At 45.6% G+C, this 25,464-nt stretch overlaps 1 protein-coding gene across 1 annotated transcript in view; it reads right to left on the bottom strand.

Annotated features, from left to right (window-relative positions):
* FRMPD3 (FERM and PDZ domain containing 3) overlaps positions 1-25,464 on the bottom strand; it is a 137,424-nt gene that overhangs the window by 60,282 nt on the left and 51,678 nt on the right. The window contains exons 2-5 of the mRNA XM_066356097.1: positions 24,940-25,017; positions 7,907-8,061; positions 4,792-4,894; positions 1,528-1,573 (exon numbers count right to left, since the gene is read on the bottom strand). Coding sequence (XP_066212194.1) covers positions 1,528-1,573; positions 4,792-4,894; positions 7,907-8,054 — 297 coding nt within the window. The 5' untranslated portion in view covers positions 8,055-8,061; positions 24,940-25,017. The remainder of the gene's footprint in view (positions 1-1,527; positions 1,574-4,791; positions 4,895-7,906; positions 8,062-24,939; positions 25,018-25,464) is intronic.

Below are 25,464 nucleotides of genomic sequence, written 5' to 3'. Positions count from 1 at the left end.
AGGCTATCTTTGAAAGGGGAGTCCAGGAAGGCTTTTATAAGTGAGTGACATTTGAAGAAACCTGACTAACCAAAGTAACCCACAATGCACCTCTGATCAGAGGCATACATTCCAACTACACAACAAGCATGTTTTTAGGAGAGACCTGGTAGCTATTTTAATGATAGAAGATTAGGGAGTGAGGACTGACTTCTACCCAATAAACAACTGCATAAGCTCTGGGAAGGTGGGGAGGGAGGGGCCTATTGGTAACACCCACTGAGGGGTGGAGCTTCCCTGCTCAGAGACGGAGAATTGTGATGGAGAGAAAGGCCTGGCTGCCAGGGTACAAGTTAGAGGTAGGGAGGAGAAAAAAGGAGGGAGGGAGGTAATAGTTTTGCATGAATGTGTATGTGAGAGGTTCACATTGACACAGAAGAGAGCTGGTGGTCAAGGGGAGATGCCAGAGTTTGAATTGAACCTTATCCTCCTGACTTGCATCTGTGCATTGTGCCTGGCTTTGCACAGAAATGTCATTTCTCTTTGGAAAATCTTTCCTTCCATCTTTGTCTGGGAAATCCTGCCCCTACCTTAAAGGTTTAGCTCAGGTGCGTTCTCTTCTGTGAAGCTTCTCCTGATTTCATGTTCTCCATCCCCAAGAGATGTGACCTCTCCTGTGGCTAAGGGAGGGGGTGGAAGATAACTAAGTACTGTGGTATAGGGGAGTGGTGGGGACACTGTGAAGGGACAACCAGACTGGAGGTAAAAGGAATGCTCTGAGTTTTGCACATGGAAATTTTACACCTGGATTTGTGCATTTGAGTTAAAATTACCATAGTGAGGTAACCTAGTAATGGACACTGGGCCTTCTTAATCCAAATCTAAAGGAGAGGAGCCTGGGAATTTTCACTTTTAATTTAAATAGCCCTGCTGACTATATGATCAGGCAAGTTTGGGAAACACTGTTCTACTCCAAACCCTCAATTTATGGATACAGAAACAGGTTCAGAAAAAGGAACTGACCTTTTAAGTGGTCGCACAACCAATTAGTGACTGAACCAGGACACATTCAACCTTTTTGTTGAACTGTACCTCCGCAAACTTTATGTTAAATTCCCCACACACAGTGCTGGGTTTCATACATTGCAGACCATTTGGTAAATACCTGTATGAATGAGTGAATAAGATTACCACCCACTGTCTGCAAGGACTTTATAGTAATTAAACACTGGAAAGGTAAATTTTGTTGGGGCACAGAAAAGAAGAGGTAGAAAATATGCCTGCAACTTTGGCAATGGTCAGCTTACATGAGGTAAAGCAGAAGGCACAGGGCAGAAAGCACTGTATAGCTCTTCAAAATTCTCAAGCCTTGGACGTGAGAGTAGACAAGATGTTCAGAAGGTATGTTTTAGGTTCACTCCTAAATCCTCAGCTCACAAAATATTGGTTCTAGTCTCTTCTCCCACCCTCTCTTCCATCACTATCACTTTCAAATATGGAGTCCTCTCATCTCAGAAGGAAGGGTGGATGGCAAAGAGGCTCACTCACCTGATGAGTGTGCAGAACTGTAAGAACGATGAATTCCTTAGCGCTCCTACAGAGAGAAGAGGGAACAGGAAAGTAGTGTATCATGCACTAGGTATTCATCTAGCACAAGAAGCAACACCAGAATATCCCCCTGGGCTGCATTCAGGTATATGAATAGGACAGAGGGCAATCTGAGTATCTGTATGGCTGCCTCACTTCCCATCATTTGTGGCAACTGACGTTAAGTAAACCATCTATATAGGTTCACACAGGCATCTGAAATGGTATTACCATTATCCTTGAGGTTGTCAAGGTTTTCAATTTTTAGGTCTCCTTTTTTTAGTCCATCTCACATTCTTTCTGTAGAAATTTCCAAAACTTAGGAGCAATTTTATTTGTAGACTTAGAAAATTCTCAAGGAAAATTAAAAGCCTGAATTATGAAACTCAAAGGGCACATAATCAGTCTTGGGAACCATGTACTATGATTATTGGCAATTTGGTATTTTAGCAAGAGGGGGAATTCAAAGGAAAAACCCAAAAGAGGTCATTTGGTCATCATGACTCATACTCAGCGGATTTGTTTTAATTGCAGGACCAAAAAAAAAAAATATGAGAGTTAGGGAGCTACAGATGGAAGCCAAGACTCTCCAGATAGCAAATATTCAAAAGTATGAAAAATTTGAAACTCTTCCAGCAAGAATTATGCCAATGATCAAACAGGCTGTGAGGTATGAGCATTTTCTCCCAGGAATACATAATCTTTTAAAAGAACTAAAAGTACTGGAAAGAGTTTGCCTTGAAGGAGAGTCTCTTCTCCTTGCTGGCCTTTTTCAAATGTTTCTGGGAACAAATGTATTCAAGAAACAGAGTCAAAATGCCCTTGGTTCTGGGTATTCAAAGAAGGTCAAGGCCCCCTGCTTAAGGACTTGGAACATTACATATATTCAGTGAGGCAAAGTTCCGGAATGAATCAGCGCCAAGGTCTGGGAGGTTCCTAGGAAAAGGAAGGAGTTGTGTTCCAGGGAAAACTCCAAGGAAAAAATTGTCTCTTGAAAAGGGCAGGGACATAGTATAAGTTATATTATGTGATTTGATTGCTCTGGCCCCTGCTATGTCCCCTCACAAAGCCAAAGCCTTTATAGTGGCTCAACTTTCCCCATTCCTTGTCCCACTCCATTCACTGGCTTCTTTCCTGTTCCCTAAACATGCCAGACACACTCTTGCCTTAGGGCCTTTGCCCTGGCTCTTCTCTTTCTCAAAATCCTCACTTCTTTCAAGTATTTCTTCAAATATCACCTTCTCAATGAAGCCAACACTGGCCATGCTATTTAAAGTTCCATCCTGTACTCCTGTGCTCGGTATTCCTGGTCCTCTTTATTCTGACCCACTTTATCCTGATCCACTTTCTAATCTTCAATAACATTCATCAACTTCTAGTATACCATACAGTTACTTATGTTTATTGCTTATCATGTACTGCATTTTGTCTGTCTTATTCAATGCTGTATATCCTGTGCTTTAGAACAGTGCCTGTTATTTAGAAAATAATAAACATTTGCTGAATGAATGAATGAGTGAATGAATGATCCACCAGTCCCTAAGGTTATCAAATAAACAAGCTCTATTTTGACCCTACAGGAGCTCTGGATTCCCTCACAAAATTGGGCTACCTTGTTCTAAGGTACAAAGATTTCCACTGGAAGTGAGGCAAAGAATTCTAAGAGGACGGGCTGAAAGAACTCCAACACGTCCTGATGGGGTTGAAAGAACTCATCTCTTACTGGTGTGATGATAGAAGGAGAAGGGTCGAGGGCGGGGAAAATACAATGGACATACTGAACTTAGAGAAGAGACAAATTAAAGGTCAGTAGGGATCAGACACATTCCAAGATATTGAGCTGGAGAGGGAACATGTCAAGAAAGGTCTGCTCTAGACTTCAAGAGGGAGCATTCCAAACCTCTCCAGAGTTAGCAAGAAGGTGCTATTCCATAGAACACTAAGATTGCTTTTGAAAGGGAGGTAGGGGGTTTGGGGTCAGGTGGGCTTTGAGAAAACAAGGAAGATGTGTGGGATAAAAACACTCTGAACAAAGAGGGGTTGAAGGAGATAGAGAGAGAAACAGAATAGAGTACATAAGGCAGAGAAAGGGAGTGAGAAAGAGAGAACATAGTTCCATTTGAGAGGAAATAGCCAAGGTCCCCCAAACTGAGTTTAACCCATGGAATGTAAAAGCTTCACCTTTGTCCACTTATTCCTTATCAACAAATCTATTCAAGGGGGTATGTGGTTGGTGTGTGTGTGTGTGTGTGTGTGTGTGTGTGTGTGTGTGTGTGGTGGGAGTATGAGATAGGGGAGTATGCATGGTGTTTGCGTGTGTGTAGTGCATGGTGTGCGGTATGCGGTGGCACGTTATGAGTGTGTGTTGTACAAGGTTTGTGTGATGGGTGTGTTATGTGTGTATTAGCTGGTGGTATGGTGTATGTGTATTGTCTGTGGTATATGGTGGAAAGGTATATGGTGTACACAGCGTGTGTGTGCAGTGTGCATGCGGTGTGTGAGTGCTATGTGATGGCATGGTGTGTGTGTGTGTGAGTGTGTGTGGTGTATATGTTATGTACGGTTTGTATTATGTATAGTGTAAGGAAGGGGAAAAGTCAATGTGATTACTCCTATGTGCAGATGGTGGTGGTCTCCTAATACTCTCCTCTTTCTCACTTGTCCCCATTGCCCCCATATGGGGAGGGCATGAAGGGATCACACATACTCCGAGTAAAATTCACAATGGCAGGTTCGTTCCTCAAACCACTGGCCAGGGATTTGGATTTTCTTCTTCTTGGTTTTTTCGGGGTGGGTGTGGAGAGGTGAAAACAATGTCTCGCTCACACTGCTTATCTCAGAATGTTTTTTAATGGTATATTTGGGGTCTCATTGGTTACTTGGTCTGTCCCACTGTACAGTTAGTAAAAAACCAAGGAGTGTGGGTGAGTAATGAGGTAGAGGGTGTGAGGAACGTGAGGCATGTAAGGCAAACTCTGGCAGGAGGCTGTACTTTGTGTCTGCTCACATCACTGGAGAAGGCTAAGCCAGAGTGTGTGAGGGACCCTGTGGTCCCAGAAGGGATGGGCCATTAAATCCTGGGTAACCAGGAGCTCTGGCTAGGGAAGCTTTTCTTGCAAGGACTCCTCTCAGTGCCAGGGAGGATCATGGTAGCCCTCTGCCACTGGTGGGACAGGGGACGGGTTAGTGTTCAGCTCCTGCCAAGGCCCAGAAGGCCGCTGTTACCTGATGAGTTCTATGAACCTCTCTCTGGGGACTTCACTCACATCCTCCTCATTAATAGCCACAATCTGGTCACCAGTCAGGAGCTTGTCCTCAGAGGGGCCTCCTGCAGAGGAGAGGAAAGAGGCATGAGGGCTTGGGGCCACTGCTGGGAAAGTGCAAGTAGGAGGAGGTCACCAGTGTCTGAGGAAGCTGAGGAAGCTGAAGTGGGCGCTAAAGCCTGCAGGAGATGGTATAGGCTGAGTGGTGCTGGTGCTGGAGGGTGCTGTTTGAGCTCTGTGCCACTGTTGCTTGTGGCAGATGAAGGGCAGAAAACTAAAGAAAGAGAATGAAGTGGACCTCCTTTGGTTAAGACTGGAATGGTAGTGAAGGCCTCAGACGAGGTTAATAAGTGCTCTTCTGGCTTGGTTCTAAAGCAGAACACAGGCTTTTACTTCACCAGGAGGCATCTGCTCAGGCACAAAGAATGACTTCCATACTACAGGAGGTGGCACAGGTGATGAGAGGAATCTTCTTACTTGAACATTATTCAGACTCACTGCTCTGGAATGATTTAAGCATTCATTTGCCTGGAGACAAGGGGATTGACTAAAAACCCAAAGGGTTTATTTTCTTTCAACTCTGAGGGATACTCCACTGTAATAAATGAGGGGGGAAAGGTACAGACCCTAAATCATGGACAGTTGGAAACTTCTTTCTCTCATTCCCATTTTTATTGTTGAGGTTAAAAAAACAGACCTGTTTGAGGGTTGTTCTTTCTTGGATGAAGTCAAGGGTGGGGGTAGAGGGGCACAGAGAGTGCTGCCCTTGATGTTTAACAAAAATCTTGGAGAAAAGCTTTTCAGAGATTCAGGAGAATGAGAAGTCAGACCCAGCCTCACTCAAGCCCAAAAGAAATGTTTAATGACATCTTCCCATCTCAAACCAGCTTGGAGTCTTGTTTGTGTCCACTTTAAGAGCCAGATCCCAACTGCTTCTTCTCTCTACAAAAAAGTGTGTTCTGCAAATTCCAAAAGCATAAACAAAAAACAGGCAGCTACGTCAGTTGAGCACACAGCTCAATGGCTGTGGAGCATGGGTCCTGTGTTCTGAGGGTGCTGTGCCCGCTCAGCCAGCAAGTTCACTACTCTCCCTGCAATGGCCCTCACTCAGCCCACTCGGCCAAGCTCCCCGACAGCAAAGTGACCTCAGGAGCAGAGACTGTGGTGGTGAAGAGCCCACTCTTCGCAGCCAGCCAGAACTGGATTCTAATCCTAACTGCCATTCACTAGTTGTGTGACCTCGGACCAGACATTTAATCTCTCTGAGTCTCTTTCCTCATCTGTAAAATGGGAAAATACCTGGACTACACATCAAAAGACTATTGGGAGGATAAATGCGATGATGAATGTATAGTGCTTAAAACAGTTGATTGATGTTGGTAAGAATTTTATAAATATTAGTTATATCCTCCAAGGCACAATTTCTTCAATTCATTTAATTCCTTTTATGGACCTCTGCCACAAGTGCCAATATTTTAGGTGGATGCCACTCTACATTTTCCCTCCCTCCCTTTCTCCCTTCCTTCCTTTTAATAGAAACGGTCCTGATAGAGCTCAACTCTCTGATGGAAGTGGTAGGTAGTATTAATCTACTGCTTTCACAAAATGGGTTGTTGGCATCTTGTCTTTACTTATGTTCTCAAATACAGAACCAAACAAGTGTCTGCATTTGGGAACCACTTGGGCCAGAAGCAGCTATGTGGATCAGCCCGAATCTTCATTGGGTTGGGTCTGCCAACACCACGGCTTCTGTAGCTCTCACCTGTGGCTTTCCTTCTCGCCACTCCTCAAGCCTTCTTCATTATACCACTGGAATCTGGGGGCTTCCTTTGGCCCTTTCAGTTCTGTCTCCTTTGAAGTGAAAGAAGAGGCTCCTAGTGATCAGTTATTATATCATATCTGGTTCCTCTTAACCAGAACACATTTGATTTCTGATCAGATTCAAAAACCTTTTGCCGAACTGTGTGACTGACTCCGGAGCCGTAGGTTAGCCATGAACTCCTGTACTGATTTTTTCTTTTCTCTCTGTGCCCTCTAGTTACAGAGAAAGCTCACAAAGATCTTTTCCTTTTCCTTTGATGATTGCAAAATTCATCAAATTTCTGCTAGACCAGTTTGTACGCTGGCTGCTCCTCCTGGCTGAGCGAGAAACTGTTGTAAATATCTAAAGCCTCAGGCCCAGCAAGTCATGAATAAAGCTGCTTTCTGTCTGTCTTTTCTGTCAATGCCTAGCATATTTGGAACAAAACAGTGCTTAGGCGTTTTCCTGTCTCATTCATGATGGCATGTTTCACAGTTCAGGTGAGGCTTTTGCTTGTTTCATCCCACACAACCCCATTCAAGCCTTGCTTCTTCTGCTTGGTATCAGACAGGCCCAAGTGCAAATTCTGCCTCTGCTGCTTTCTAGTGGAGTGACCCTGGAAAACTCATTTTTCTTCCTCTCCGTCTCAGTTTCCTTATTTATAAAATGAGAATGATATTACTTACCTTGCAGGCTTGGCTGACAGGATTAAATGAGATTATGTAAAGTATATAGTAGATGCTTAATCAATGGTAGCTGTTGTTATTACCACTATGGCATTCAGAGATTTCATTCTCTTCTCCTCTCCTCTCCCACCTGTGGTCTGTACTGTGATTCCAGTCTTCAATGACTAACCTGGTTCATGAGTGTATACCGGTCTCCACAGCAGGATGGTTCAATACTTAGGGACAGAAACTGTGTCATGTACTTCCTACAACCTTGCTGAGCTTAGAGTAGGCAATCTAGAAATACTTGTTAAATTGAAATTAATTTTCATCCAAGATGGTATGGCTCTTCTATGAAGGTTCTATGTAAATAAGAAGCTTTATTAAGGCCCAGACCCTACTAAGCCATCAGCTGCAGCCTCTGCCTAGGGCCCCTGGAAGGTTTGTGTCAATCAGTCTTAAAAGACCAACTCCCTCACACAGTGATTGGCGGGCATTCTTCATGAGTTCCTTGGCAACCCAGTATATTCAGGAGCTCTGCTCTTTGGGTAGATGTGTGGATGTTGAGGGATAAGAGCCAGGGCCAGGGAGGCACCCTGAGAAACACCTACCTGGCCTCACAGATCGCACCACCACAGGCCTTTCACTGCCGGCCACGAAGCCAAAGCCATATATAGGATCTCGGTGAATGGTCACTTGTCGCAGTGTCTCTGCTGGCAGCTGCTCACATTCCATATCATTTGTGCTCTCTTCCTGCATCACATGACTAAAGGAAGGGGAACATGGGAGCAAACAAGACGCAAAGGCAACTAAACCTCGGAAGCAGCTGTGAGGGACACCAATTAGGGTGCTGGCCATGGCACCCAGCAGTCACACACTTAGGTTCCTGCATCCTCTAGAACCAGCAGAGGCAATGACCTCCTATTTCAGATTGGAGAAAGAGGAGTCTAGAAAGGAGAAGTCACCTGTCTACAGAGCCAGAGCCAACAGAGAACACTAGTGCCACAAAGCCTGACATTAGAGTCACTTCTTTCCTCAGGATATTGGAACTCTAGAAGGAACCTAAATGGAAGTGTGTTATTCTGAAGGTTAATTGGTACTACTCACTGAATTGGCTAATATCTCACTAAGAGAAACTAAAACTTTGAGAGAATGGCCTAAAAAATAGGCAAGTAGGTAGGGAAGGACTGTGAAGTTGTTTCAGAATGTGGAACACCTTCATGAAATCCTTGAGTGATTTTAAACTTTAATATCCCTTAAGGCTTATGTTATATATAACAATAAACTATTTAGATGGCATATATAATCAAATGGACTAATATTGAGGACCATTGTCTTATACAATTGTCCATAATGCCAACTCATTTCAGTTAATAGGACAACTGGAAAATCTCTTCTCTGGTCAGGAAGGGGAGCCGTGTCCTGTGACAGCCAAGAGATCCGAACACCAGATGATCTGGGAGAAGAAATACTGCTGCCCCAGTATCTGGGAGGGATTACAGATGACACTTTGATTCCCACAACTGAAATTACTGAAGCTTAGGAATTGTACAAGGACTTCATAAAGGTTTCACAGCAAAAGCTATGGTGAGGCATACTTCAAGCAAAGATGGGTTTGAGCAAAGTGTTTGAATCAAAAGCCCTGAGGGGTGAGGGCACTGCATGACAGGCGTAGAGAAGGATGTAAAAAGAGGAGTGAATGGCCAATGGACAAGCCAGGGCAGGCAGAAGGGGAAGAAGGGGACCACAGCCAAGAGACCTAGAGCATGAGCTCCCCGACTTGGCAGCACTGTACCCTCTGGCCTTCTGGCCTAATAGATGAGTTTTCTGCTAACCTCAGTGTGTGTATCCTCAAATATTAAGATTCCATGCAGAGCCCTCTGAACAAGATACAGAGGTCCAGGAGCTAATAATTAATCAGACTAGTATAAAGTTTGTAAAAGAAGTAGAAGGATCTGACACTATGACAGTGATTGTTGACTAGCTAAGAATACCAAATTCTTCAGCAGCAAATGGTTTCCAAGCAATTACATTGTTTATCAGGACACATATTTGGTAATTAGAGAAGATCTCTAGGACTTATTGAGGGGAAGATTTAGAGTAATTGTATAAAAGAGAAATTCATAGTCCTAAGCTTGTCCCTCATAAAAGAACTTGGGAATGAAGAAAGTTGGTATGGCTGATTTGAATCCAGCCATACCAACTCTAGTTGCACACAAACTGGCTTGGGGCTTGTCTGCACCCCTTAGGGAGCCAGAAGGGCTGCTGGAATGAGGTCAAGCCTCTTGAAGGTAAATTCAGAAACTGGCTCCTTCCCTCCCATATTGGTAAGATAAATGGTCACTTTTTAATGGGAAGTCACTCAGAAGCTGGAACATGGCTGCCCGGTGTCCTGGATAGATACCCTCCCAGGAGAGGGGTTCAGCAAAGGTGGCTTGAGCCTGGTGCCTCTCTCGTTTCTACTCCTGGTGGCATGCAGGAGCTTGGCCTTGAAGGGAGCCAGAGAACATCTTCCTGCAGCTGCCGTCTACCTCACACCAGAGGGTACAGTGCTGCCAAGCGGGGCCGCTTATGAAATGAGCCCTTTGCCTCTTGTCATCCAACCTTATTGGGATGACACCAGCTCATTTCCGACACAGACACAAGCCAGTGCAGGCTGGAAGGTGAGAGCCTGTCAGGCTGTGCAGCCTGTGGGACGGGGAGCAGGGACATCGGTGAGGAAGATACAGGCACGTGTAGAAGCTCTCGGTACACTGTCCTGACCTCCGGGCCCCGGCTTCCTGCAGACACGGTTTGTCATCTTTCTCTTTTTCTGAAACTGGAGAGACTTCAGTCTTCACTGAGCCTTCAGGCGCCACCAATATTGCCGAAAATAGATACTCCTGGAGCTAGAGGAACCAGCCAGGTAAGAGCCTTCTGTGACACAAGTGCTCTACTTTACTGTTTGGACTCATGTTAATCCATCAACAAGTATTTATCGAATGCCTACTCAGACAGTCAGAGCTCCAGGGGACACAAGAGAAGTTAAAGATCTCAGCCATCAAAGAGCTTCTAGTCTTGTGTGTGTATGTGTGTGGGGAGGAGACAAGTATACACTGAACAAGAGAATTAGAGTGGTAACTGAGAATAGTATATGAAGTCCAGCATTAAGGTCCAAGTTTTGTACTCAGGGAAGGGAATGGAGTAACTGGAGAGGGCCCCATGGAACAGGCTGGTACCATGCTAAAATGGCCAGGGCAGGGAAGTGAAAGGAAGACAGACAAGAAGCCAAGCTTTGTGCATGGGTGGCCCTCATCTTCCCACAGGGACCCCAGATGTTTTTCCCACAGCCATAGCAAACATGTCTCCAGGTGTGACTGGAGCACATTTGTCCTTGGGTTGTCCCTAATTGAGCTGGACAAACTCCCTAACTAGGTCCTCTTCAAATTCTGCAAACATCCTTTCTTTAAATTGCCTGGGCCTTCCTAGGCATCTGTGGTCAGAGAAGAAACACCTCCATTGACAGACCAGAAGGCTATTTTACAATGTAAATGGAAATTGGTCCCTTCCCTCCTGGGGTTTGCATCTTTCTGTGTCTGCAGCTCAGTACCGCTGAAATTTGCTAAGTGCCTAGAGACTTGAGAGTGACACTGAAGGCAAGCAGTGACGGATGACAGGAGTTCAGCTGTCCACAGGTCACATGACTTCCCTCCTGGGGGAAATAAGCAATATGACTTTGAAAAATGTTTGGCTCCCGATCCCTTCAAACAGAGCAACCCTGAACAAAATTATGAAGCAGCCAAAACCTATGATACCTCTCACCCACCCTAGCATTGTTCCTGGGACCTACTATTTTCTTCTTTTGTTTATTCCAAAGCACATAATGCTTTCATTCCGTCCCCTTACAACCGAAGGCCCCAAAAGGTATCTATCCCCTCATCGTGTGCTGGGCTTGCCCTCTCTAGTCAGTGACCCAGGGAAAGGCCTAGCCTTTTTCTTCTGCCTAATGATAATGACACTTTATAGCCATGTGGCTCTTTTCATTCTTATACCCATTACCTCATCTGAGAAAGGGTGCTTCCACATTCATTATCTACTTACAGTCTCTGTCTTGCCAAATAGGCGAGGTGACTGTTCCTCCTCCATCCCAGCCCCCAAGGTAGGTTAGGAAAAAATGACCCATGGAGGTGAAACACATCAGCAGCCCAGCTGGAGCCAAATCTCTCAGAAAGGGCTCACAATCCTAGCACCCCCACCTATACCCACTCAGCGGCCTGGACACTGGCTATTGAGTCTCCATTACAGGGCTGGCCCAGCCCCGTGGCCAGCAGTACTCTACGTCTTGGCTAGGACTGGATGGCCAGCCCACATCCTAATTAACCTGTCTCTGATCCCATTCACTCAGAGTTGTTGGGAGAATAAAATGAGATCATGGCCACGGGAGCACTTTGGAAGGTTAAACGTGTCATGCAGATTCAGACATGGCAACACTACTGGTGGCATTATTTGTGGTGGTCAGAGGAGCAGAGAAAGTGAGCTGAATTGAAGATAAACTTCACCGACTTTACACAACCCACCCAGTTCCTTCCTCCATCAAGTCTGCTTCTAAGAGCCAGCTCCACAATTCACTCCGTCCCCTGGTTTTCCAGGCAGCTCTTTCCCTGACCCAACCTAGCTCCCTGTGGATGGCCTAATGCCAGTTCCTCTGTGGGCGAAACCGAGCCCTTCCCCCAAACTCTCCAAAGAGGGACTGGCTGCTGGAGTTCACGCTGACAACTGTTGCTAGGCAGAACATGGCTAAAGGACAAGTGAACTGAGAAAAAGATGGATTGGTTCTGAGCTGATGCTTTCTCGCTTGCACTTTCAGGCAGAAAAATAGAAATGTAACAGCTTAGACTCCCAGGCATCAGCATCAGCTTTTGGCTCCTTTTTCTTTACATTTGGTTGGCTCCTTGGGGAGTCTTGTCACTCCCCCCACAACCAGCAAGATTTGGAGCCATGTGGGGCCAATTAGCCCTCTGATTCTAATCACAACAGCTTGACTCTCCAAGAAGCTCCAGGGATCCAACATGGCAGCTGGAACCCCAAGAGATGCCATCTCCTCCTGGTGGCAAGGACGGAAGCCCCATCCCTGGGGCTCTGAAGTAGCAGCTCTGGGAGCCCTCTTGTAAGGAGATTGAACACAAACCTTTATTCCTGTGAAGGAGCCTTCACTTCAGCTAGCTGCTCCTTATTCCAATAGTGCTGCTCAAACTTGAATATGCTTATGAATCACCTGGGGATATTGTTAGAATAATTCTGATGCAGCAGATCTGGAGTAAGGTCTGAGATTTTAATGAATTCCAGGGTGATGACCCTGCTGCTAGTGAACAGACCACACTTCGAGAAATAAGGATCTAAAAGGGTGTTATTCTCAGACAGTGGGAGGGCCAGTCAGGTAGGGAGACTGAGGTACTTTTATTAACGTTGGGTTATGGCATTGAGGGCCTCATTAAAACACAAATATTATTTTGGAGAAAGGACACATAAATTCATGTAGAGGACTCACTGGCTAAATCAGATTTACCCCAGGAGAGAATATGGAGAGCTCTAAATGGATATGAAATAAGATAGGTAAGGTTGCACTAGGGGAAAGTGTAGAAAAATATGGACTACAGGGCACTAGTTAGCCCTGTTGAAAAGTCTGATGAGCAGGAGGACAGCCTGAGGACTTGCAACATCCGGGTGTATGGCAAGGAAGATGCTGAGCACAGTGCAGAAAACAATAGCTAACATTTCTTAAAGACTCACTGTACACCAGGTACTGTCCACATATTGCATCACTCCAGCCCCACAACAACCCATGAGTAGGCAGTCTTATTGTCACTTTATAGATAAGGAAACTGAGATTTTCAGGAGAGTACTTAGTACCTTGCTCCAGGACACACACCTGTATACACTGTGGTGGAACCACCATGTTAACCTGGGTCTGACCAATGCCAGAGCCAGTTTTTCTACATGATTTTTTCAAGTACCTGTGTGCTGAACAGTTGCCCAGCAGGGAATGAGTAGGCCCAGTGGGAGGATTCAACAGACTGCTCTTCTGCAAGTGAACTGAGGGCCACCTCAGTGCTGTCTGTCAGGGCAGCTTCCCTTGAGTCACCACACCAGAAGGCACATATTGGAGACCCCAGTCCCAGAACAGACTTTCTACATGCTGCTATGTCCACTATCCCATCTGCCAGACTTATCTCATAAGCCTTCAAATGCCTAGTGATTTTAGTTGCCATCACAAAGGCGTCTACTCATCTCTAATCAACCCACAGAGCCCTGACTCTCCTCTCAACAGTAGTGTGTTCATATCCTAATGCCGCCCTTCTCTTTCTTTCAAATGCTCGGTCAACAGCAAACTCCCCTGTATCCTTAGTTTATTCTCTGAAAGAGCTCTGCACCTTCCTTCCTAATGTAGGTCTGGTTTATTCCTTGATGACAGCACCTCTCCATCAGCCCTCTCAAATGGAAGCTGTTTTTTTTTTCCCCCTCTCAAATCTCAAGCCCTTTAGGATTGGGGGAGGTGTACCCCCTGCTCACCATGCCTCACTCCTCCAGGTCATTACTCCTTTTTCCTTCAGAAAAAAAAAAAATCTGCTTCTTTGAGGAACATTCCTGCCACTCAATTCTATGTTTCTAGGTTCCCTCTCCTTGTTGTTACCTACAACTTCCTGGGTAATCCCCATGTTGACTGACAATTTTAATTCCTAGTCACATGTGATTTTCCCCTCTATTCCAACTTTTTTTATTTTATTGAGGTAAATATTCATAACATAAAATTTGCCATTTTAACCATTTTAAGTATACAGTTCACTGGCTTTAAGTACATTCACATTGTTACACAATGACCAGAACTTTTTCATCTCCTGAAATGAAACTCTGTACCCATCTTCCTCTCCACGCAGCCCCTAGCAACCACCACTTTACTTTTTGTCTCTATGAATTTGATTATCCTAAGAACCTCGTATAAGTAAAACATACAATATTTGTCTTATTCTGATTGGTTTATTTCACTAACTATGTTATCAAGGTTCATCCATGTTGTAGCATGTGTCAGAATTCCCCTTCCTTTTAAAACTAGAATAATATTCCATTGTATATATGAATATTACCATATTTTATTCATCTGTCACTGGGCACTTGGGTTGTTTCTACCTTTGAGCTCTTGTGAACAATGCTGATGTTGACATGGGTGTATAAACAGTCCGTCTGAGTTCCTGCTTTCACCTCTTTTAAGTATATACCCAGAAATGGAACTGCTCAATGATAAGGTAGTTCTATTTTCATTTTTTTTGATAAATCAGTATATAAAAATTTCTATAGTAGCAGCACCATTTTACATTTTTAAATGTTTATTTTATTGATTTTAGAGAGAGAGGAAGGGAGAGAGAGACAAACATCCATCTGTTCACATATGTGCCCTGACTGGGGATCAAACTGGCAACCTCTGCACTTCAAGACAATGCTCTAAGCAACTGAACTATCCAACCAAGGCCCATTTTACATCCTTTTTTTTTTAAGAGAGAGAAAAAGACAGTCAGAGACAGACAAACAAGAAGGGAGAAAGATGAGAAGCATCAATTCTTCATTGATTGCTTTCTTATATGTGCCTTGACTAGGGGGCTATAGCAGGATGAGTGACTCTTTGCTCAAGCTAGCAACCTTGGACTCAAGCCAGGGACCTTGGGTTTCAAGCCAATGGCCTTTGGGCTCAAGCCAGCAACCATGGGGTCATATCTATAATCGCACACTCAAGTTGATGACCTCATGCTCAAGCTGGTGAGCTTTGCTCAAACCAGATGAACCTGCACTCAAGATAGCAACCTCGGGATTTTGAACCTGGGTCCTCTGCATCCCATGCTGATGCTTTATTCATTGCATCACTGCCTGATCAGGCTCCCATTTTACATTCTTAACCACAACACAATGTTTCTCCACATCTTTGAACAACACTTGTTATTGTTTTCTATTTTTTCTATTTTCTTTTTTTGTAATAGCCATTCAAATGGGTATACCTTCTCCAACTTTTAATATCATCATTGGTGAATTCAACATCCACATGGTGATGAGAATGCCTCCAACAACTGCTTCCTCCACTTCACTCGGCCACTCACTCCATTGTCACATCTAAACTTTGGGCCATCATCAGCTATTGCACCACCTCCCAATCTCCCTCGCCAACATCCCACTCTACTTTCCCATCTGTCCTACCAGTTTACCTTCACAAGGACTCTCATTTCAAGAATAGTCAGAACACATCATGATCACATATTCACTTTCCCCTCGGTATTCCATTTTCCTGTAAATCTCTTTCTCCATTCTTTGAAGAGCCATTTTTCATATTTTCGGTCTCAGCTTAAAAGTCACCTCCCCACAGATGCCTTCCCTAAGTACTTGCCCCTAATTATTCACTTTCTTATTCTCCTTCATCTTCCTTCTTATCTTCACTCCCTTTCATGTCCAGTTTAGAGCTCCTGATTTATCATTATGATCATTCTCTTGCAAACACCTTCAACACTCTTACTTCCTTTTCCTCTGCTATACTCGCCTTGCAAATCCCACTCCTTGATTAACTCAATTATACGCACTCTTCATTTCTGCATCTGAGTAGCTGAAGCCAGCTGGAGAACAAACTCACAAGAAGGTAGATGGCTTTCATTTTATTCACAGTCTCAAACCTGGTATGGGCTCTCAATGTTGTCTGCCTACTGATTTCTCACTCTCTGAAATGACTGTTTCATAGCTACTCTTCTCTCCTTGATCTTCCTCACTCCTTCCAATTTGTCTCAACAACCTCAGGTAATGACCTTTCCCATATGCTATTGAGAAAAGAACCATCAAATGAGAGCTTCTTCATCTGATCACCAAATTTACATTCTACCTTGTCTGCATCTGTATCCATAATTCCCTTTTCCCTCCTATTAAAATGGAAATGAAGGATCTTTCTTTACTTTTATCAATAGCAGAGCTATTAATTTATACTTGTATCATCCCCTCCAATCTTCTCAAGGACTTTGCTCATTTGAATATTCATCCTCTTCCCTAAATCATCAATCTCTTCACCTGTCCAGAATTGTGCTAGCATGCTGATGGAAATCACTTATCCTTAAGAAAACAAACAGAAACCACCTTCCTCCATTTCACACACCCTTTACACTGCTCCATTGTCCTGCTTCTCTTCACAGCAAAATTGCTCAAGTTTTTTTCCCCACACATTTTCTTCACTTTATTTCTTAACTTGTTCTTCAAACCACTAACATCCTGCTTCTACATCTACTGCTCTACAGAGTCCCTCCTGTTAAGGTCACCAGTGATCCTCAAGGTCACCTCTCAGTCCTCATTGTATTCAACTTCTTACCACTGGCTTTAGACAAAGTTAACAACTCCCTCCTTCTTGGACAGTTCACCTCCTTTGGATTCTGTGACTATCTCCTGATTCTACAATTACCTTTCTGCCCAGTTTTTCTCAGTCTTCTTTGTGGCTTCTCCTCCTCTACTTAATCACTAGATACTGCAGTTCTTCCCAACTCAGTCCCAGACCTTCTCTTTTTTCTCTACTGTTTTTTCCCAGGTGACCTCATCACTCCCTTGGTTTTAAATACAACCTATGTTGACTGACTGGTGGTTGCACAGTGGATAGAGCATCGACCTGGGATGCTGAGGACCCAGGTTTGAAACCCCGAGGTTACTGGCTTGAGTACAGGCTCATCAACATGATCCCAAGGTTTACTGGCTTGAAGCCAAGGGCGCTGGCTTGGCTTAAGCCCCCCACCCCGTTCAAGACATGTATGAGAACCAACCAATGGACTACTAAAGTGATGCAACTAGGAGTTGATGCTTCTCATCTCTCCCCCTTCCAGTCTCTCACTCACTCTCTCACTCTCTCTCTTTCAAGAAAACAAATAAATACAATCTACATGCAGACAAGTCCCAAATTTGCATTCTATGCATACCTCTTCTGTGAGCTCCCCAAACTTCTCTATTCTAACTATCTATTCTGACATCTCTGCTTATGTCTCATAGGAATCTCAAAATTAACATGTCCAAAACTGAACTCTTGATTCTCCCCGCCCAGGCCTAGGCCTCCCTCAGCCTCCTCTATCTCAGTACATGACACCATCATTTCTCCAATGACTCAAGCCAGAAATCTCAGAAATTCAGAGTGTTTCTTGACTCCTGTCTCTTCCTTTTCCTTATCTTCCACATCTGATCCCTCTGTAAGTCTTCACAGCCATTCCTTCAGAATTTGATCAACACTCTCTATCTCCATCGCTATCACCTAGCTCAAGCCACCATTATCTCTCTCTTGAATTGCTGCACTAGTTTTCTTTCTGGTCTCTCTATAGCCACTGCTGCCCCCTTCTAAGTCTGGTCTATTTAGATATTGCAAAAGTCCAAATCAGCTCTTAACACACCGCTTCAAACCCTGTAGATGCTTCCTAAGTAAAAGGCATCTAAACTCCTTTTCTATGGCCTCTGTTTGCCACACCCTTCTTATGCTACTCTTTTGCCTGTTTAGAACAATATAGCCCTACTGGCTTCTTTTCAGTTTCTGAACACATCAAATTCTTTGCCACCTCAGGGTCTTCTCACTAGGTATTCTTTTTTCCTGGAAACCTCTTTGCCCATTCTTCACATAGCTGACCTTTCACCCTTCAGGAATCTACTTAAGTATAGAGGTCTTCCCTAAGAAGTCTGCCCTGGTTTTCTCTATTAATGGAATCTGTTCATTTCCTTTATGAAACTCATCATGATCTCTAATTATATATTCATTCATGTGATTATTTGGCTATAGCCACCATAAAAGTATTGACTATGTTTCTCTTGTTCAACAGTGTATCTCCACTACATAGTATGCAACCTGGTACATAGTAGGTGCTTAATAAATATTTTTTAAATGGTTCAATGGCTGCACAGATAGGAGTGATTTTGAGGCATACAAATTAGAATCCTCTGGCAATTCCATACAATTAATTACCAAATGCCTACAGGTTCTGTCTCAGTCTGCAAAAAAATGGGTTTCTTCCTGGGGAGTCTGGTTGTTGGGAGCAACCTCTCAACATCTTTGGCCAAAGACAAAAGTTGGGAGAAAATGGAGTGAAAGGAAGAGTGCAAAGAAGGTTATAATCTGAGAAAAAATGGGAGCCAGAATGGCTCCATTCCTTTTAGGGATACCAGGGTAGGAAACCTAACAGCTAAATTCTCTCAAGGGAGGAATGTTTCTTTGAAGGGCAAAGAACTTTTCATTTAGAATGACCAGAGGCTGAGGTGGGTGGGAGGCAGGATGACTTTGGCTAGTTCTTCCCAGTCTTAAACACAGGTTTTTCCTAAGACTGCCTCCCTCGTTCCTTCTATGTCTTCGTGGCCCAGAAAATTCCTCCTCAGTTGAGCTTGGAGAAGCATCTTTTGGAAAACAAGCCAGCATCTGGATTCATTTTGTTTGCCCAAACAGATGTTTTTATCCATTGAGCTGGAATAGAGACACCTATCACCTGTTTTAGCAAGTCACAAGGGAACAAGTAAAGAGACCAAAGCCATTTGTAGCTTCCACAAATACTTGGGGGTCTGGAGTCATCTCACAAAAGACCAACCCCTGTGGTACTTCCCAGATGACCTGCTTGGCAATGGTTCCTTCCCCTCTTAACTTCTCTCCTCAAGGGCTACATATCCAATAGATAGAGACACATTGTCTAATAGGCCCAGACACTCTCCTAGACCATCCCTGCTGGGGCTGCCAGCCTGGTGACAGATGTGAGGGCTATGCCAGATGTGAGACTGATGCTATATGGCACTGTGGGTCACAAGGTCTGAAGCTGCTGCTACTGACCTGTGGCAGAATTAGTGGGGAGATCCTTACATTTTAGCCCCTACTCACCTGTCACTGGCAGAGGCAGTGGGGGGAAACTGGAGCAATGAAACATTACGAAAGCTTAAAGGTGTTGTCATGTAACTCCAAAGAACCCTGGGCAACTCAGACCCACCCTTTGCATACCACACCAAATATTTGTGAGGGAAGCAGAGATAGAGATTACCTGAGCAAGAGGGTGAGATGAAGAATAGAAGGAAGGACAACTGAGCAGGAAAGGAGACCAGAGAACCAGGAGGGAGGGGAGAAGTGAGGCCAGGCAGAGAAAACTGGACAGAAACAGAAATGAGACAAAAGGAAGGCCTTGCAGTCAGTGAAGAAAGACTGACTTGAGGAAGGCAAGCACTACCGAGAACTTGTGCCTACCAACTCCAAGCTTTTTCGAGGTTCATTCTAGTGTCTCCCCTGTTCTCTAAGTGCCCTTGAGCTGCACCCTTTCAGGCTCTTGCTACTGGAAGAGGTCACATGGTAATGAGAATCTTCTGGTACCCAGCTCTTTGGATAAGAGCACTGCAATTATGCCACACCGACAACATGACAGCACCTTCCCCATTTCACAGATGGGAATATGTTGAGCAAGGGGCAAATCTGAAGCAGACTGAGAAAGAGATCCAGGCCCCTGTCCTGACTTAGGCTGATTTCCCCAGCCACATTATGAAAGAGAATGAGATCTAGAGGAGAATATAGGAAGGAGAGAGCATTCCAGATGGTGAGAGGGAATGTTCATGATGGGAAAAGTGCAGTTGACAGGGAAGGGAGCAGCAGGCTTGAGTTCTTCCCTTGGGTGAACACATCTCTTTGAGGCCAAGCTGGGCTGCAGAGCTTGAGCACAGAATGCTAAGCCAGAAGAAAGTCCCTGGCCACTCAGATCTTTCTCTCTCCTTTTGAATCCCAGTCTCTAGTCTGCCAAGGGCTGAACTGTAAACAAGGTTTGGAGGCTGGATAGGGGGAGCAGGTGTGGGCAGAAGCTGTTGGGAACATCCCAACAAGTAGCTTCCTCCAGCAGACAAATAACCAGGGCTCAAATAGTGGTCTGCTAAGGGCTGCTTGGCAGGCACTGGGTGCACAGGACTCGGGGCAAAGCCTCCTGAAGCCAAAGGAGTGCTTACTCGAATGGTTGACTGTGCCATCTCCCTTTTCTGTGAGGCTACCAGGCATGGATGGCCTGGACCACCAGCCGGGGATGCTCCAACCTTTGATGTTGGTCAAACAGCCAGAAAACCTCAGAATTGGCAGGGACTTTGGGAGTTATTTACTTCACCCTTGTCCACCCTCTGCTGACTTCCAGAAGCAGCAGGGGAAGGTTTTCTAGAGGGAGACTGCGGCTGGGTACTACAGAAGGGGCTAGATTTGGGTAAGCAGAGAAGGAGAGAGCACTGAGAACAGTCTAGAGACAGAAGGGGAGCAGAGACATGAAGATAACAGTCTGAGGGGAGGACGGGGTGCTGGAGAGAGGTTAGCTGGGAAGCAAAACACTGGAGCCAACCCAGAGAGACAGTGAGTAAACTTTTTCCCAGCTCTCTCTTCTCATGTCTGGCTCTGCTAGGGCATAAGGTCCTCTCCCCAGTGTCCCTTTGGAGAGCTTGTGAGGAGACGGGCAGGCCAGTCTAGTCATAGCTGGACAGACAAAGGTACATCTATCCTGCTGCTTTGCCTAGAGGCCCATCTGCCCCCTCCCTGCCTGAAATGATGCAAGTATTATCTGAAGGCACCATGCCAGGCAGGCGCCAGGCTGACCTCCTGTGAATGTGCATACAGGAGCAAACCTTGGCTCCTGCCTTGTGCACCATCTCTAAGCTGTATATTCAAGAGTAAAGGGTGGGGGAAGGATAGAAATTAGGCCAAGAAGCAACTCAACAAAAGAAGTTATGTGAGTAGAAGCCTGGTAAATTCATGTCACCTCATCTGGAGGTTTCCAGAGAGACCAACGATAGCCTCAAAGCAATAAGACAGCTTTTATTCTGTCCAATTGTATCTTCCTGCTGAGAAGGAGAGGGAATTATAAGGTCTTTTCTAAAGAAAAGGGACGATCCTATGGGATCAGACAAAGGAGAGCAAGATTGGCGAACTCTTTCCCTAGGAATAAAAGCCAAGAACAAGTACAGGTGATAAGTTACTATCTCAGAGTGTATGAGTTAGCACTCAAACTCTCTGCACCTCAACCATGTTGCTAGTCTGTTTTTTGGACGCAAGCAGAAGTCAAATTGCAAACCTCAGAGGGCCTGTGGACTTGTCTTTGGGTGGGGATGGGGATGGTAAGAAGACTGTATCTTACTCTGCAGCTAGGCTGTGGGGAGACAGGATCTCAAGGGATCCTGAAAACCTGCAGACTTCGTAGTCAGCAACACAGATTCAAAGATGGACTCCAGACTTGACTTACTTTGGTAAGAAAAGCAGATCCAGACATTTTAGAAAGAAACAAAAAAGGGTAAGGAAAAATGATTTTTTTTTCCTTTTTGCCTAACCCTAATTACCCAGAACATTCTATTAATCACAAGCATTCAGGTTTTCATATTACAGTGGAATTATATTTTTCCAGTGATTAAAATCCACAGAGCTGGGACTGTGTTTGAGAATAATATAATCTCTGCTCCCATATTCCTTCTTGTAAAGGGAACAAATAGCGTAGTCCCTTGCTGTGAGTCACAGACTCCTTCCACCAGCTTTTAGATAACATTCATTTATATATGCAACAAAATTTAACTGAGCATCTACTACGTGCCAGGCATGATGCTGGATACTGCAGATGCAAGGTAAAATAGGCCCAGTCTTTCCCTTCAGAGAGGTTGTTGTGTGAGGTGGGAGCAGGTATGTAAACAGACAAATATAAAATCATGTGTCAACTGGCACCACAAGAGGCAGCAGAGGATGCTATGCGATCACAGGGGAGGGCCTGTCTCCTGCCTCCCATGGCTCCCAGCAGCTGGGTGGTGAAGGTGAATGGGAGTCCAGCAGAGACAAAAGACAGAGAGGGCATTCCAGTGAAGGAATGTCAAACATGACAGCAAACTAATAATAAAAAAGATTCTATAAAGAGGGAAATTTCTAGGTATTTAAGCTACTGGAATTAAATGGAAAAAAAAATCATAGAACACATCCATAGAAAATTGAAGGGAAACTTTTACTTCTAGTAGCAGGAATGAGGGCACAGACCTTGTGTTAGCTGCCGGCCCCTTTTGTGTGGCCATGTGAGATGATGCAGTGCACTTAGTGCTCTCAGAAGAGGCCACAGAAGTAACCAGGAACACTGCCCAGCACTAGGGTTACCAGTCACATATCTTATGCACCACCCAAAAGTTACACATGGAAGGTCCCCCTCTCACATCACAGAAGGCGATAGGTAGGGTAGACCACCAGCAGATGCACTGGGATCCAGCCATGGTAATAAGGACCAAAGCCTAGAAGCTCATATGCTGCATTAAGTCCACACTGAAGAATCCATGGAAGCCAGCTCTATGAAAGGGCCAGAGCAAACAGCGGGAAGTTACAAACAACCCTCCCTGTAGGACCAGTAGTGAGCAACAAGATATACCCAGGGACATGGCCACATTCTGTTCAGCTCACAGGGGCCAGCCTGGGTAAAGGGATGAAACTCAATAGGCACAACAATACTACTAAAGTCTCACCTGCAGTTCCTGCTACTTTAGTCCTGACCAGAAAACAAACTTTCTGCCCCTCCTCAAGAGGTGGGAAGATGGCTTTACTCAGCATTGCAAGGCTCTAAAAACTTTTTAGAAAATAATTCCTAACAGGGATACTGAGATAGAGCCATAATGTCAGATTAACAACTAAGAACCAGTAGACCAGACGCTTGTTTAATTAATAAAATTTATAAAGCAGAACAACTTATTGATGTTACAGGCACGACACATAGTACAACAACAAAACCAAAATCCATGCAAAATACTCTATGTTCTCTAGGAAGCCTTTTCTCTTGCAACCTGCATAATTCTTTAATTCAAATGGAGTCTGGGGAAAGGAGAAAGCAGAGCACCAGGCTACTGGCTGGGGAGGAGACAGCTTGAGAATCCCAGCTGGAGGAGGTAATAGCAGAACCTCTGTCTCTTGTACCAATTTGCCAAACGTTATTTTCAGCCTGGACTTTGAAGGCAGTCAATCTGGACTAGAATTCCAAGTCTGTGCCAAGTTATTTAACCTCTTGAATCTCAGTTCCCTCATCTATAAAATGGGACTCATGATAGCACCTATTTCAAAGTACCTACATAAGGATTAAATATGCTATGTAAGTGCTCAATCAATAACGACTATTAGCAATTAGTATTATCCTTGTTCTGTTGAGGCACCTATTAATAAGATCTGCTGTCTTGATATAGCCCATTGGGTTTGCCTTTCTCCGCAGAATGTAAAGGGCTGATTTAAAAATTGGTTCAAATCTCTATGGACCTTGGGCTAGGACTTCAGACTTACAGAATAAAATAAGTTTTTCTGTGGGGGGAAACAAACTATTTCACTACTTTATTAAAGCCAAATTCTTATCCTATTTTTGGTGGTTAACAGTGGGGATGCTGAAGTAAGACTGGGTAGAAATCCCAGCTCTCCTTCTCACCAGCTGTGGGACCTTGGGCTGATCTACCTCTCAGTTTCCACCACCTCAATTTCCTCATCTGCAAAATGGGAATAATATCAGGATCTACCTCACAGGGTTATTGGGAAGATTAAATATAATAATACATGTAAAGCACTTAAAACTACACCTTGCATACAAAAACCCCTCAGTATATGCCATCTACTGGTCTTACTGTATACGAATTCGCACTCCCGACTGAAGAGCTTAACACAAGGCTTGGCACATAGTACTGTAGTAGCAACTACTATGATCATCGGTCCTCTCAGCAAAAAGGAGTGACTGGAGAGGAGCAGCAGAAGGGAGATCCGGATCTTTTCTGAGAGGGAAACTAAGTAAGTTATTATAAACTCACTTTTGTGATCTCAGATGCCCCCATCCCTAGAATTTTATATAGCTCAAGAAAAGAGTTACAGGTATGTGCTCGCAGACTCCCTCTTGCCAAGGTCTTTTGTTTTTGTTTTTGTTTGACAAGTAACACACCACCTCACAGGGTGGGCTGGTTTCTCAGCTCCCACCCCGAGGCTTTGTGAACGCCGAGGCATGCGAGGGCAGGCCAGCCAGGGGCAGAGGACCCAGAGAAGCCCAGGCTCTGGGGGAGGCACCTAGAACGCCCGGCACTTCCGACAAAGGGCTCCCAGCCGGGGGCGGAGCTTCGGCGCGGGGCGGGGCGGGGCGGGGCGGAGCTTCGGCGCGGGGCGGCGCGGGGCGGGCGGTCCGCCTGGGCCGGCGGAGCTGAGCCCCTAGGGGATTACCCCTACCGCCTCCCGGCGTCTAGCTCTCCTCGAAGCCCTCTCCACAGGCAAAATTTCCGCTTGCGCTGCCACCTTCCTACGGGTGTCCGAGACTTCAGCCCTGCGCACCTTGCCTTCCAGTTTCCTCGCGGGCGGCGAGTAGCCCGATGACCGCAACAGCTCCTTGGGGACTCCAGGGTGGGGGTGGGGGTCGCCGGCTCCCGACTCGCCAACTCGTTCTAGCCACTGCGGGCGCGGGGCAGCCGCGCACCCGGGACCCGGAGTCTGTGCCAGCGCCGCCCAGAGTCACTTTGAGGGGCCAACAAGGACCCCGACGCTCGGCTGCCGACCCCCAACCCCGCATACCTCAGCCTCACTCAGCTTGGTGCCCCGCTTTGTGACCCTGTTCCGGGCGAGCCCCAGCCCGACTGCTCTGAGCGCGGTACTTACTGTCGGGGCCTCGCCGAGCCGCGTCCCCCTTGCGCTGCCCCTGGTTGTGCCCAGCGCCGACGGCAGCGACAGCAGCGTCTGTAGGAAAAGAAAGATCACGCCCGCCTTAGAAACCTAGCCCCTGCTGTGACCGGAATCTTAAAGAAGGAGGCGTCTGGCTCTGCCTCAGAGCCGCGGACGAGGTGGCGGACTCGCGGGGACGCTGGTAAACACGGCGTCTCCTGCCTCTCACCCGCCCGCAGTCCGCCGCGGAGGAGCTCCCCCCACCCAACACTGGAGCGGCCCCCGCGGGGGAGCCGGCAGCGGAGGAGGGAGGCTCCAAGTACACGGCCTGGCGGATAATCCAGCTGCCCTGCCCGGCACTGTGCTTTACTTCCATTTTCTCACCTCAGTATCCTCCCCATTGCACAGAAAACAAAACCGAGGCTCAGGGGAGCAAAGCCAATAGCCCCAGATACAGGAGCTAGTAGTAAGGCGTGAGACCAGGATTTGAAACCAGAGGGATCTCAGGTTGGTCCCTGTCTG

The sequence above is a fragment of the Saccopteryx leptura genome, chromosome X (genome assembly GCF_036850995.1).
Source record: "Saccopteryx leptura isolate mSacLep1 chromosome X, mSacLep1_pri_phased_curated, whole genome shotgun sequence".
Lineage (NCBI taxonomy): Eukaryota > Metazoa > Chordata > Mammalia > Chiroptera > Emballonuridae > Saccopteryx > Saccopteryx leptura.
Note: the sequence above shows the minus strand (reverse complement) of the source record. Positions and strands in the feature narration are given on the sequence as shown.